Raw genomic sequence first — 15,000 nt, forward strand, 5'->3', positions numbered from 1 at the left:
CTGCGCTGGCACAAAGTAGCTCTGAGTGTGCAGAGGAGCGCAGCATCACTTCACGTGGACTGCAGCTCTATTGAGACGAAGCCACTGGAGTCTCGGGGCCATGTCCCAATAACCGGACACACGCTGATGTTTATGAGGGCCACCAATGCCGCGCCTGTGGAGGTATAATGCTCTGTTTAGTATCCAGCCAAAGAATGTCCCATTTGCTTATCATATTTTATTTGGCACAATTGTAACCTGTTTTTTAAAATACATCCAAGGTTCTGGAAGTATGGAAATATATGGAATCGAAAAGCAGAAATGGAAAAGAATAAAGTAAAATGGGGCAAAATTAAACGTTACGGGTCGAAATCCACAATTTTTTGACATTTACATTTTTTTCATGGTCCAAATTGCAAAAAACAGATTGTTTTTTGTTTTGTTTTTTTGCAAAAGGAAAAGGCAAAAATGTCTTTTTTTTAACCCCAATATTTAACAAAATATGATATTTTTAAGATGATGGCAGAGTGGGTGCAGAGATATCATTAGAATGAACAATAAATCTAATGCGATGAAAATTTTTTTTTTTTAGAATTTGAGAGCCGAGCACCAAATTTCATAATTGAAAAAAAAGAGCGCTGTTCTATGTTGAGTAAAAATAAAAAAAATATTTTGACCCATTTTGACCCAGCATAACGGTTAACATGGAGTGGAATTGCCTGTGTTACCTTGTGTGACAGAAAATAAATAAATAAATACTACCCCCCACCCCCACCCCACACACACCTCCCAAAAAAAAAAAAACTGTGGCAGCTGACTTCCTGCTCCCCTGCTAATTGTGCAGAACATTACTAATGGTGTAGAAATATTGCTTCCTGAGCACTGGCTACCTGCAGGCTCAGCCCTGGGCTTTCGGATGTGTGTGTTCTGGAAGGTTATCTAAGGAAATGTCTGCAGAAGGATAACCACAGGCACTGGTCCTTTGGGCTCATGTTAGTCAGCTCTGTAAAAACATGATGAAACCAGACCTGAAGAGACTGTCTTAACAAGCATCACCCATGATTTATTGATCGATCCTTACTTCTAAATCAAATGAAGTCCAGACACATGCCCAGTTGAATGATCAATTAGGTGGTCATATGTACTGTAAGTGCATATTCACACATCATTTAAATAAAATGTGTGGCTCAACTGATTGCTTACTTGCTTACTTATGAATTGACTGTTCATATATATATATATATATATATATATATATATATATATATATATATATATATATATATATATATACAGAATTAATGTTGCGGTGGAGCACAGCATGTACAGTGGTGCTTGAAAGTTTGTGAACCCTTGAAGTTTTCTGTATTTCTGCATAAATATGACCTAAAGTGTCATCAGATTTTCACCCAATTATATGAATGAGACAAAAACTTGGTCATTTATTTTTTGAGAAAAATGATCCAATAGTACATATCTATGAGTGACAAGAAGCTGAGAAGTTACCCTGGTGACCTTGTGAACTATTACACGTCTTGCTCTTGGAGTGATCTTTATTAGTCGACCACTCCTGGGGAGGGTAACAATTTCCTCCATTTGTACGCAGTCTGTCCTACTGTGGATTGGTGGAGTCCAAACTATTTAGAGATGCTTTTGTAACCTTTTGCAGCCTGATGAACATCAGCAACTCTGTTTCTGAGGTCCTCAGAAATCTCGCATATGTAAACAAAATAATTAACAATTGGATGTATTTATAGCCTGCATTCAAAAGTTCAGTCAATATTTATGTTGGGAAAGTTCCTCATGTTCAGAATCATGTTACACATTTGCTTAAGTTCTGGGCATCCCATTCAGATTAGTTAATTCATGTCTCTGAGACTGGCAGATTTTCCTTTGGTAGAAGCATCATGGCTTCTTCCCTCATTATTCAGCAGTTTATAAAATAGCACTTGATTAAATACATCCTGTAATTTATATTGTAGGATGACAGTTAATTGTGAGCACAAACTAATGTCATGAGATACTAAATCGAGGTCATGGAATCATAATGTGTTTGTAGGCCGGAGATCATTTTATCTTGCGATTTTGTGAAATTTATAAAATATTTCCAATGTTTTCCTTTAACTTGATGTGCTCCTGATAAAGACACCATCCCCACAGTTTAAAAGGGTATGTTGAGTGAACACATATCTGGCTACCCTTACAGCTTTATTTAATTTAATTAATATTTTTATCCACAAAAATATTCTTTCAGTCCTCGAGATAAGCAGTGTTTCCCATTAAGATGTTGTTTAAGGGTGAATACTATTAATTAATGAAAAGTGTCCTATTTGTGTATATAATATTTGTCTTGAATGACATTCCATAGTTTTTTTTTGAGTGCAATTAAAACATAACTTAAATTTCAGAGTGACCTATTGCGGTTACATCACTCTGTCAGACAGTGGAGTTGGACTTAATACTGCTCCTCACTCAAGCCAGTATCGCACAAGGCCAAGGTCAGAATCGCATGTAACAAATGGTGCGTTTCAATCAGCTCCCTAGGTCATGAATCAATATATTGTGTACACGAGTTGGGGCACTGGTAAGGACCCTGGCTCACTACACTCTGGAACACTAATAACTCAATTTCCGGCAACATGACTACGTACTTGCATTGTAAAACGTCACCAAAAATTTAAACCTTCTTTTTAAAATATTTGTTTTTTATGTCATCTAAATTTGTTCGCTTAATCCCACATATTTCTGTCATGGTACTTCAAGTAAGATTGTAGGCAAGCTAATAGATTTACAAAAAAAAAAAGAATCATTAAACACTTAAAAGTCGTTAAACTGTATATAGAATGTAAATTAAAATTAAAAATCGCTAATCATTTGAGAGCTACAACAGTGATAACAAGCTACTTACAATTGAAGACAACATTGGCTGAGAGTTTGTCCACCATTTATTTGAGCTGAGAGGCTTCAGAAAACATCACGTCATTTCCAGTAAGGGAAATTAGCATCGATGCTCCCTGGTTTTTGCTGTGCATTGTGGGATTTTTTAGGGAGTGAAGGTTCCAGTGCACTGGAAGGATTTTGCAATTGAGACAGCCCTTAAAATGGCCGACTCCCTGATCAGTGCCCTGATTACTGAACTACTGACACATCTGTTGTCTGCAGACTTTGTCCCACATCTCCAACACACATTCACACAGCCTAAGTAATCCTACCTAAGTATCTAAGTAATTCTGAAGTCCATAGTTAAATCTGAGAGCTGCCTAAAAATCTGAATTTTTGTGTATTGAATTTTTGCAGCATGCAAAAAAAAAAAGAAAAAAAAAAACATTGGCTCAATGGTGAAGCACTCGATGCGGATACGGTGCTTATGCAAGCTGTCTGCATCTGTTTAACCTGCTAATAAACTCGCATAAATGAAAAGCAAGAAGTTCCACACCTACTCATGTCACATAGAGGTAGTTTGTATGAACCATACATCCAGAAGCCTGTGATTTAAGCACTTAATTGAATCTCTCCACATGTTCTACCTTTGTGCCAAATCTTTCTTTCCCAAATTTCTTTTTTCCCCAGGATTGTATTTATTTATTTTACAAATGTCTGCTTCTCAAATAACACATAAAGAAGTACGGTTGGTTCTTGTAATTTGGTTCTTATTAATGATCAGTAATGAAAAATAGAAACACAAAAATTAAACTGATGTTTGTTGGGGGTTTTTTTTCTGTCAGATGGACATTCAGCAGGCGGTGGTGTACTGTGACCCGACTTTGGCCATCCAGGAAGCTTGCTGTGAAATTCCAGGAGCTCGGGTAAGTAGGTCTCAAATATACACAGCAGTGAAACTTACATTTTCCATTACAGTTACATTTTGGCTAAAACATTATTTGGACAGGATACAACTGAGTAGTTGAGGATTAAATATCTGCCTCATGGAATCAACGTAGCTTGGCAAGGTTTGGATTTGAACTCATGACCTTCCAATCAGTAGCCCAAAGCCTTAACCAGTGAGCCATTACTTTTTATATATATAAAAAAAATAAATAAAAAAAAACTGGACATTGTAGAGAAAAAAATCATTTTGTACTGTACAAGACAAAGAAGATAAAGTATCCGCACATCAATAATTCTCACGTAGTAAAAATGGGGGGTGTTTGTAGGGGTTGGGGGTGGATTGTGGACAGTTTAAAATATTCCCCAGCCACCAAGACCTTAGTTTAAAGCAAATAATCAGTATTGAATTTAATCGAATTAGTTTCCATAAACATTGACTTTGTTAAACAAAAAAAAGTGTATCCATGATGTACAGATCCATTCTTGTTTTAAGATATATTGCAAAGACTGGGAGAGGGAAAATGAGATTAAGGAGTAGATAACGGCTGTACCAGTAGATGATAACATTTATCAAATTCTGCAAATCAGAAATGTGTGCACATCACTGTGAACTTGTTTTCCATGCAAAGGCTGAGAAAAAGTATGTGTCTCCCTTAGGCCTGTCGTGTCACGATAACTACTTTTGGATGATATATATTTCTCCAGAAATAATTGCAATATACAACATTATTGTCATTTTAAGACCATTTTATGCCACTGATATAATGATAATATAATGGCATAATAATGCAAGTACACCCTTTCAAAGAGCAATGAACTATTAATTTTTAAGAATATTCAGACTTTGGAATTGGAATGTCAAGAAAAAAAAAATATCCTAAATAAATTAAACATAAATAAAATAAAACTTCACAACCAAAACAATTAAGAAAATGGACTCTAAATGGAATACAATATTGTGAATTCTTTATGCTTTAGTTATTCACTGTACATATTTTAGTGCATTTTTAATGCATATTCACAGCGTGACCATTCTTAAGTTCTTTAGTGCCTTACTTAAGTTCACTTGTGCATTTGTGTCATTTTGTGCAGAAGCAAGTTGTAATATTAGGTTTTTATGTTGTGTGTATGTCTGATTAACCTCATATGTGTATAGGATGTGTTTGTGTGAGTTAATTAACCTGCTTCAGTTTAAGCCGCTCAATCCTCGACATTGCCTACAACTGGATTTTTTGACACACTAAAACTATTCTTTATAAATGTTTCTTCTTCAAAAAGTATTGTTAGTGCATTGTTATTATCTTGCATGTAATTTCAATTGTATGTTTTAATTAAAATCGGTGTAAGTGCTTTAAAACATTAAAGAGCCACCACCATATTTAAGCGTGGGCATGAGCTATTTTTCCATAAGGCTACCTCTCTGTGTGCGCCAAAATCACATTGGTGTTTATTGCCAAAAAGCTCTATTTTGGATTCATCTGACCATAGAACCCGATCCTATTTGAAGTTCCAGTAGTGTCTGGGAAACTGAAGACGCTTGAGTTTGTTTTTGGATGAGAGTAGAGGCTTTTTTCTTGAAACCCTTCCAAACAGCTTGTGGTGATGTAGGTGACTTCAGATTGTAGTTTTAGAGACTTTCTGACCCCAAGATGCAACTAATTTCTGCAATTCTCCAGCTGTGATGCTTGTAAATTTTTGGCCACTTGAACCATCCTCTTCACAGTGCATTGAGACAATATAGACACACGTCCAATTCCAGGTTTATTCATAACATTTCCAGTTGACTGGAACTTCTTAATTATTGCCCTGATGGGGAAATGGGCATTTTCAATACTTGTCCTATTTTCTTATAGCCACTCCCCAGTTTGTGAAGCTCAACAACCTTTTGCCGCACATCACAGCTATATTTCTTGGTCTTACCCATTGTAATGAATGACTAAGGGAATTTGGCCTATGTGTTTCCTCATATTTATACCCCTGTGAAACAGGAAGTCATGTTTGAACAATTTCCTGTTCCTGGCCACGCAGGTGTACTAAAGTAAGTGTAAAATATCATTGGAAATATACTTCAAATATATTTTTCTCATATGAATTCATAGGGGTGCCAATACTTGTGGCACACATGTTTAACAAACATTTTTTTATGAACTTGTGTTGTTTGCAATTTTTTGATATCCATGAGAGCAGAGTATTTTTGTGATTTTTTTTATAAACAAAGTATAAAAAGGTTAAACAATAAAGACAATTTTTCACAGCCTTCTTTGCTCATATTTACCAAGGGCGCCAATATAATATTTATATATATATATATATCTTTTTAGAACTGATGAATATAGCTGATGAATAATAACGGCCTTTGATGGAGAAATCACATATTTGGACCCTGGTGTGTTTTTTAATAAATGTCACAATAGACATTTGTGGAATAAATAATCAGTCATTAGTGAGCCTGTGGTTTTGTTTCCATCTCAATCAAATTATATAGAATAATGTATTTGTGTATAACAACATAAAACACCTTGACGTTACGATAATTTCCTTGTTGTTAATCAAATTTTGATGGATTTGATTACCACAGGCGAGTGAGCTTGCATGGCATTAGTGTATGAGTGTACTGTATTTCTGTATGTGTGTGCAGCAGCTATGTATTTTTTCTTTTCTTTTTTTTGTAGTGAGGATTTTTTATGGAAATGTTCTTTTAGAACAAAAATGCACAGCGCTTTTTATTTATTCCTTTTAAAAAAAAGGTGGCATGGAATTTATTTGATAAATGGACCAAAATGCGGCTAATGTGTCATTTAAACTTCATTTTAGAAGCTTAGTCAGGCCGTACTGGCAAATTACCCCAATATATCGATAGTTTCGCTTGAACACACAGCAGCCAAGGTTTTTGTTTAAGAGTTAGAGAAAATGTGAGATTGTCTTCAGGAGAGAAATGAGTCTCATTAGGCACTGGACATGGACAATATTTTTTGCTGAATTATGCAGCAAGATGAGAATACCGGCATGGCTGCATGTAGGAAAGAAGTCTGGATGTGTGTGTTAGGGGGGGTCAGAATGTCAAAACATCAGTTTTATTGTTTCAGACAAAGACCCAAGCAGTGTTGCATCATGGCATCAACTTACATAAGGATGTCCTGGGGCCAGGACTGGGCTTGAGTCATCCGTATTGAAAGGTTTTCTTTTTAAACAGGGACCAGAATGTCGTTTTTTCCCCGCAAAATTGATCAGAGCTTTGGCATTGTTCAGCTTTCTGAATTGCTAAGGTTCAGAGAAATGTTTCGCTCCCATGGAGCTCCTGCCTATGCAAAAAGCAACCAGTCTACTGTATAAAGACTAGAAATAGTCAAAATCAAGAGCTCAGGAAGTGCTTCATGTATAAGAGGAAAGGAGGCCACAGGAGAGAACACACACTCAGTTCTGCTCTGAAGTTTAGAACTAGGTGTGTTTTTATGATCAGAAAGTAGACACGGCTAGTACAGCTCTGCTGATGCAATGAGTATCATACAACATTATGTCAGGTTTGTGATGTTACCAGAGCGGTGTGATACACCCCAGCATGAAGCAGATTATTTTCCTATAACAGCGAATTGTGTTAATCTCCTGATACCATAACGATTTGCCAGTGATTTATTGATTATTATTAACTAGGCAGTCCATACCAGATTTCACAGAGTGAAAATCTTCTTTTGTGATTGTTGCGACGAAAAATTCTTGATTTTGCTGTGGCTTTTTTCAAAATTTACAATACAGTTTGTTGAGTTTTTTGTGCTTTTTTTTTTTTTTTTGCAGAAAACTACTTGAATTGGCAAAATTGTTTTGCACCGTCTTTCGCAGTTCTGTTTTTTTTTTTTTGGTAAATGGGTCCTTTTACAGTAGCTGTACTCATGTTCGATGCACGTGAGTTGAAGAGGGCTTTGGCTGAAAGCACATTGTGATGACATGGCATGATGCATCGTGGCCCAAATTTGCAGATAAAATCTGATAATTTAGAAAAATTGCAACCTCTTCAGAATATTGCAGAATCGCAAAATCCAGGAGGGACTGAATTGTTATTAACTAAATACTGAGCGTTACATTTAACATTATGGAACGTCTGTGAAACAAGTTCATTCCTGTTATCTCTTACGTTATAGTTGCTGTAAACAGTCGTTCCCAAAGCAGCCTTTTTGTTTCTCTGTCTTAATAAAAAGTTGGGGTGCATGGTGGCTTAGTTTTTAGCAAATTCGCCTTACATGCCTCACCCTCGCCAGGGTCGGGGGTTCAACTCCCACCGTGGCCCTATGGTTGCAGAGTTTGTGGGGGTTTCCTCCGGGTACTCCAGTTTCCTCCCCCAGTCCAAAGACATGCATGGTAGGCTGATTGGCGAGTCCAAAGTGTCCGTAGTGTATGAATGGGTGTGTGAATGTGTATGTGATTGTGCCCTGCGATGGATTGGCACCTTGTCCAGGGTGTACCCCGCCTTGTACCCCATGCTCCCTGGGATAGGCTCCAGGTTTCCCCATGACCCTGAAAAGGAGTAAGCAGTATAGAAGATGGTAGGATGAATAAAAAGTTTTTAAAAAATTCAGCTCATCATGTTACCAAGAAACCAGAAAGTGTAAACAAAGCACAGGAATTGTTCCATAAATGTTATATAAATGTCTCCTAACAGAAAAAAACAATCCATTTATATAAGCCTTATGCCGAGCTTTCGTCAAGTCCCTGTGTATGAGCTGTTGCTATAGAAACCACAATGGATTAGAACTAGTGCATTCATGTAAACCTAGCATTTATGTTTCAGCCAGAACTACTATCAGAGCTGCTGTTATAGAAAATTAATCCACACCTTCTAATTTGAGAATTCAACATTAACAATTCGCATAAAATAGAAAATAATCCTGCTTACATTTAAATCACTTCGCGGTTTGGCACCTTGCTGTGCTGATTCCCCCCACAGCCCGGCCTGCTCTCTCAGGTCCTCTGGGTTCGGACACCATTCTGTCCCTAGATCTCATCTCTCTACTATGGGTGGCAGGTCTTTCACTGTCGTAGCACTGAAAATCTGGAATTCACTCCCTCTGACTCTTTGCAGCATCGCATCCATCTCTGAGTTCAAACCTCAACTTAAAACATATCCGCTTTCTCAGTGTTATTTGTCCTGTCCATGTATTGCTATGTGTTTTGCTCTCAGTGACTGAACTATCTGCATTGTGTTTCACATGTTGTGTTTGTCCATGATTGTTCATTGTTTATGTATTATTGTGTTGCTATTGTAACGCATCCTTGAGCTCTGGAAAAGCACTATATAAATTATTATTATTATTATTATTATTATTATTGTTATTATTATTATTATTATTAAGGGTGCTGTGGTATAACAACAAAACATTTAATGTATTCATGGATCTCCATGCATTATTTGGGAAGGCAGGCGTGTTCATTGTAACCGTGACGCTACTACTCCCAGTCAAACATTTTAATGAGCCTTTTTAATGAGCCCTAGATCTTCAGAGCGTGGTGTTCTGTTGGGGCATATGCTCAGGGCTCCCTGTGAGCAGAGTTTAAAATGGAAACAAGGGCAACAGATGCCCCTAAACAAACTTCAGGAAAAAAAAAGATCTCTCAACAGTTTGCCTTGACAAGTTTCATAAAGGGAAGAAAGCGGTGTCTGTGTCACATGGCGAGAGGGTTGCAGACATTTTTAAAATGTGTTTTGAACCCTCATCAGAGCCAGGTGGTGTGATTTTTTTTTTTTTTTTTTTTTTTGCTAGTAACTATGCATACAGAATTTTGGCAGGCTTCCCACACTTCAGATTTGGATAGGGAACAATCTTATCAGCATAGTTTGTTAAATAGCCTTTGATTTCTTTTCAGTGCCCCCCAGATGCCCCTAAGAGTCGTCGAGCAGCCGAGAACCTTGTGGAAATTCTACCCAACCCTTTCAGCCAGGTAGGTGTGACTGCACTTGAACAAACTTGCAACAAAATCACCACACTTAGAGGATGCTCATTTAGATTTTTTTACTTCATAGCAAATAAACAAAGCACAGATATGACACACAATCATGTTTGTTTAATTGCTGAACATTCTGGCTTCATGAAACATATCTCAAACAAATTAAATTCAATTGTTTTAATGAATGGCATATTTTTTTTCTTTGGACTTAATAAAAACTATATTCTCCATCAAGCTGGTTCCAACTTTCTCAAATAGTGGTGGACAGATCAGCTTTGCAGAATGGAGCCAATTTTTAAAAATTCTATCACAAATTTTCAATCAGATTGGGAGCCGGACTGTTTGCTGGCCACGTCGTTAAGTTGATATGCCTTTCCTGAAGAAAAGTTTTAACATTCTTTGCTCCGTGACAAGATTATCACCTTGGTCTACTCGTATGTTTTCCTTTTATAACCTTCCCATTTTGTTTATACTTGCGCCAGATTTTAGGAACAACTGACTGGGAACAACCAACATCTTTTGCTACACTCCATGTTGGATTTCCTTCTTGAAGGAGTTTCCATTTTTTCAATTGACAGCCAGCTCTCTTGTAGGGGCCATGTTTCCATTCAGAAAGTCCAAGGTTAATGTCTGTAAACACTCGTTAAGTTCTTTTAAGATCTCTTTAACTGCAGACTAATTTTTAGACTTGCATTTTTAGACTTGTGCTGGTATTTGTTTAAGAACTGCAAATTACAAGGTGATTCCATATTTTTTTCCTCAACATTGAGTCATTTCATATTTTTTTTTCTCTGCTTGATCTGGGGAAAAAAATGTCATTAATTAAAATTATTTTATTGAACTTGATTGAGGTACAGTGCATCGAGAAAGTATTCACAGCGCTTCACTTTTTCCACATTTTGTTATGTTACAGACTTATTCCAAAATGGATTCAATTCATTATTTTCCTCAAAATTCTACAAACAATACCCCATAATGACAGTATGAAAGATGTTTGTTTGAAATCTTTGCAGATTTAATCAAAATAAAAAACAAAAAAAGCACATGTACATAAGTATTCACAGCCTTTGCCATGACACTCAAAATTGAGCTCAGGTGCATCCTGTTTCCACTGATCATCCTTGAGATGTTTCTGCAACTTGATTGGAGTCCACCTGTGGTAAATTCAGTTGATTGGACATGATTTGGAAAGGCACACACCTGTCTATATAAAGTCCCACAGTTAACAATGCATGTCAGAGCACAAACCAAGCCGTGAAGTCCAAGGAATTGTCTGTAGACCTCCGAGACAGGATTGTATTGAGGCACAGATCTGGGGAAGAGTACAGACACATTTCTGCAGCACTGAAGGTCCCAATGAGCACAGTGACCTCCATCATCCGTAAATGGAATAAGTTTGGAACCACCAGGACTCTTTCTAGAGCTGGCCGCCTGGGCAAACTGAGAAGGGCCTTAGTCAGGGAGGTGACCAAAAACCCGATGGTCACTCTGACAGAGCTCCAGCGTGTCTCTGTGGAGAGAGGAGAACCTTCCAGAAGAACAACCATCTCTGCAGCACTCCACCAATCAGGCCTGTATGGTAGAGTGGACAGCTGGAAGTCACTCCTCAGTAAAAGGCTGTCATGTGACAGCCCGCCTGGAGTTTCCCAAAAGGCACCTGAAAGACTCTCAGACCAAGACCAAGACAAAGATTGAACTCTTTGGCCTGAATGGCAAGCGTCATGTCTGGAGGAAACCAGGCACCAGTCATCACCTGGCCAATACCATCCCTACAGTGAAGCATGGTGGTGTCAGCATCATGCTTTGGGAATTTTTTTCAGCGGCAGGAACTGGGAGACTAGTCAGGATCGAGGGGAAGATGAATGCAGCAATGTACAGAGACATCCTTGATGAAAACCTGCTCCAGAGCGCTCTGGACCTCAGACTGGGGCGAAGGTTCATCTTCCAACAGGACAACGACCCTAAGCACACAGCCAAGATAACAAAGTAGTAGCTACAGGACAACTCTGTGAATGTCCTTGAGTGGCCCAGCCAGAGCCCAGACTTGAACCTGATTGAACATCTCTGGAGAGATCTGAAAATGGCTGTGCACCGATGCTCCCCATCCAACCTGATGGAGCTTGAGAGGTCCTGCAAAGAAGAATGGGAGAAACTGCCCAAAAATAGGTGTGCCAAGCTTGTAGCATCATTCTCAAAAAGACTTGAGGCTGTAATTGGTGCCAAAGGTGCTTCAACAAAGTATTGAGCAAAGGCTGTGACTACTTGTGTACATGTGCTTTTCTTGTTTTTTATTTTTAATAAATTTGCAAAGATTGCAAACAAGCTTCTTTCACGTTGACATTATGGGGTATTGATTGTAGAATTTTGAGGAAAATAATGAATTTAATCCATTTTGGAATAAGGCTGTAACATAACAAAATGTGGAAAAAGTAAAGCTCTGTGAATACTTTCCGGATGCACTGTATGTTTGCAAGGGGTTGTAAATATGTAAAGAATAAAACATAATGGGGAGTGCTGATATTGGAAATAATCAATGACTGGGTGGTGTGGTGTGGTTACCATTATCACCTCGAATTTTCCTATTAGTAATTTATTCCTCATATACCACAACAACTTAAAATATTTAACTAATATTTTACTTAAAAAAGAATATTTATTTATTTATTTCTTACAGAATGAAACTTCATTTCTGTTCACTTCAATTTTTATCCATTTATAGTTACTTTATATTTCTTAGATTATATTTATAAATGGACTGTGGACCATACAAAACATTGATGATGCATGATAATGAAAGAGTGTCTTTAAGAAATGCTTAACCCCTGGACCTTCTTTAGATGGTTTTGATTAAGTCATTGTTTAAAGAATGTAGCTCACTTCACAAAGCCCAGAAAACAGAACCCTAGCTTGCATAAGTCTGTGTGCAGATGAAAAATCTGCTGTTTGTTATCTGTAGAACGAGAGCTGAAGACATGAGTGTAAAACCAAAGTTATGTCTATGCTGCAGTTAACATAATCAAGCTATCCACCATGACATGATCCATCATAACCCTGAGCAGGATAATGCACTTACTGAATATGAATGAAGGCCATTATCAGACTTACAGGCATGCATGTTGGCAGGTGAATAATCTGCTTTACCAGCGATATGTGGGCCAGATTATAGTTTTCATATGTCTTTTGTTTTTCCCAATTCCTTCCCTTATTTTTTTAGTATTTCCTTGGCTTTCTCATTCCCTTTATCACTTGCAACCTTTGTCTATTTTGCATTCAGAGTGAATTGTTGCTCCTTGCTCATCTCCCCTTCTGTTAATGACTTGAGTGTGTGCCCTGTTCCCAGCTGCAATCTATTTGTTCTCCGATGGCTCAGCTTGCACTGCAAATAAAGCTGCTCCTAACATGCCTTTTACAAACCAGAGGTTCAGCTCAGCAGTTATTAGCGTATATAAACCCATTGAACTTAGGTCCCTTTCTCTTTCTTCCTCTCTTTCTCTCTCCTCTCTCTCTTTGTCTCTCGCTCTCTCTCTCTCTCTCTCTCTCTCTCTCTCTCTCTCCACCCTCCACAAGACTTTTTTTTTTTCCAAGGCCAATCTAAATAGGCCAACTTTTTGTTTTGTTTGCATATTGTTTTCTGCCAGAACCTATTCATCAGCCAACAAAGGCTCTGGAAATCAAATGTTGCAACTCGTAACACCGATTACCGTACTTTGAATTCTTGAAAATACACCTTTGGAGGACGTAGGTCTTTGGAATTGTGTTGTGTTGTGTTGTGTTGTGTGTTGCAGAGCTGAGGAAAGGTATAATCATGTGATAGATGTTTGCCCCCCTTTCCAGAGTGAGAAAGCAGTAATGGATTTAAAGCTCTGTTGTTGCCTATGAAAATAAGCAGGACCAACCACAGGCTGAAAATTGAGAATTCTGGGTGTTCGAAACGATATGCCACATCACAGACTGGCAACTCTGTCCAGAGAAATTATTTCTAAAGGAAGTTAAATTCAGTATTAATTTTGCTGAATACGTGATACAGTTCATCACTGTAGCTCAAACTGCTCCAAGTACTAATTGAATTCCTACTTATTATTAAAATATGCATGGGCAAGGATTTTAACAGTGTAGGCAATATAGTGTCCTCACATGCTTGCATTAGTTTACATTACAATGCTTACATTAGTTAACTGCCTACTTTAGCTAATAATGTTGTGGGGAGTTTCATTCTGAAAGCAGCTATAAGTATGAGGATTACTGACCATTAGTAGATACATATGTTATTAAAGAATGCACAAGCTAACAAATGTAAAGTTCAGTTATTTTTTAGCATTAAAATGTTTGAAGTTTGTTTGTTTTTTTTGTTTTTTTTAACACTAAGGTTACAATTGGGGTGCCATATGTGTCCCATTGATATTACATTTACAATGTGAAGTAAAGTTAAAAGAAATTGAAAACATACTATTTGGTCCAAAAGTATGAGACCACATTGAAAATCTGGGATATTTTTTGATGTATTTACTAAATTCAACCCTGTTACTCATTTAAGAGCCAGATGCAGCCATTTTCAGCAAAGAAACTTTGTGAAAAATAAGATTTTGTTTACTGAGATGGGTTGGTTTTTTTGAATGGTGAAATGCATATTTTCTTAGACTCAGCGTTGAAAAATGATGAACAATAAAGTTTTAATTAGAAAAAGTACAAGGGCTAAATAGCACTTCAATCATGGAATAGCTCTAGTTAGCTTGCTAAAGAAACACTAGCCATTTTCTGTCTATAACATTAGCAAACTATCTAGTAATCAGTAAGCTTGTTGTGCTTTTTATAGCTGGATCAGTCCCTCTTGAGTCGTCCAATAATTGTATGTTGGTTGCCTGACCATTTCAAATTTTTCTATGCATTTGCATTGCAATACCACCATTTTTTTATTTCCAAGTCTATGGAACAAACTCTTTATAATAAATTGACATTAAAAGTGAAACTGTGTGCAATCTTCAGCAATAAATTTGGACTTCCATGTAGTTCCATGTGTTCCATGGAGCTAGGACCATCCTGAGCCGAGATATTGTTGTTTCCGTAAAACAGCTAGATAACCAAAATTGGGTACTGACACTAACATGGCTGTCGTAGTTAAACCAAGTAAAATTATAATTATATTAAAAATAAAAATTAAAAAAACAGGTGGTTTTGCAATGGCAATACAAGCAACCTGTACTGAACCACTTGAGATGGAATGAATTAGCTAATTAATGTGAACTTATAACAGAGAAA

General features: G+C 37.3%; 1 protein-coding gene across 4 annotated transcripts in view; it reads left to right on the top strand.

Annotated features, from left to right (window-relative positions):
* Nucleotides 1-15,000, top strand: part of col16a1 (collagen, type XVI, alpha 1) — a 100,830-nt gene that overhangs the window by 29,920 nt on the left and 55,910 nt on the right. For all 4 annotated transcript variants that reach the window (XM_017481775.3, XM_017481777.3, XM_017481776.3 and 1 more), the window contains exons 6-8: nt 1-162; nt 3,705-3,785; nt 9,664-9,738. The exon at nt 1-162 is cut by the window's left edge and continues 120 nt beyond it. In XM_017481775.3, the coding sequence (XP_017337264.1) occupies nt 1-162; nt 3,705-3,785; nt 9,664-9,738 (318 nt within the window). The remainder of the gene's footprint in view (nt 163-3,704; nt 3,786-9,663; nt 9,739-15,000) is intronic.

This window comes from Ictalurus punctatus, chromosome 12 (assembly GCF_001660625.3).
Source record: "Ictalurus punctatus breed USDA103 chromosome 12, Coco_2.0, whole genome shotgun sequence".
NCBI lineage: Eukaryota > Metazoa > Chordata > Actinopteri > Siluriformes > Ictaluridae > Ictalurus > Ictalurus punctatus.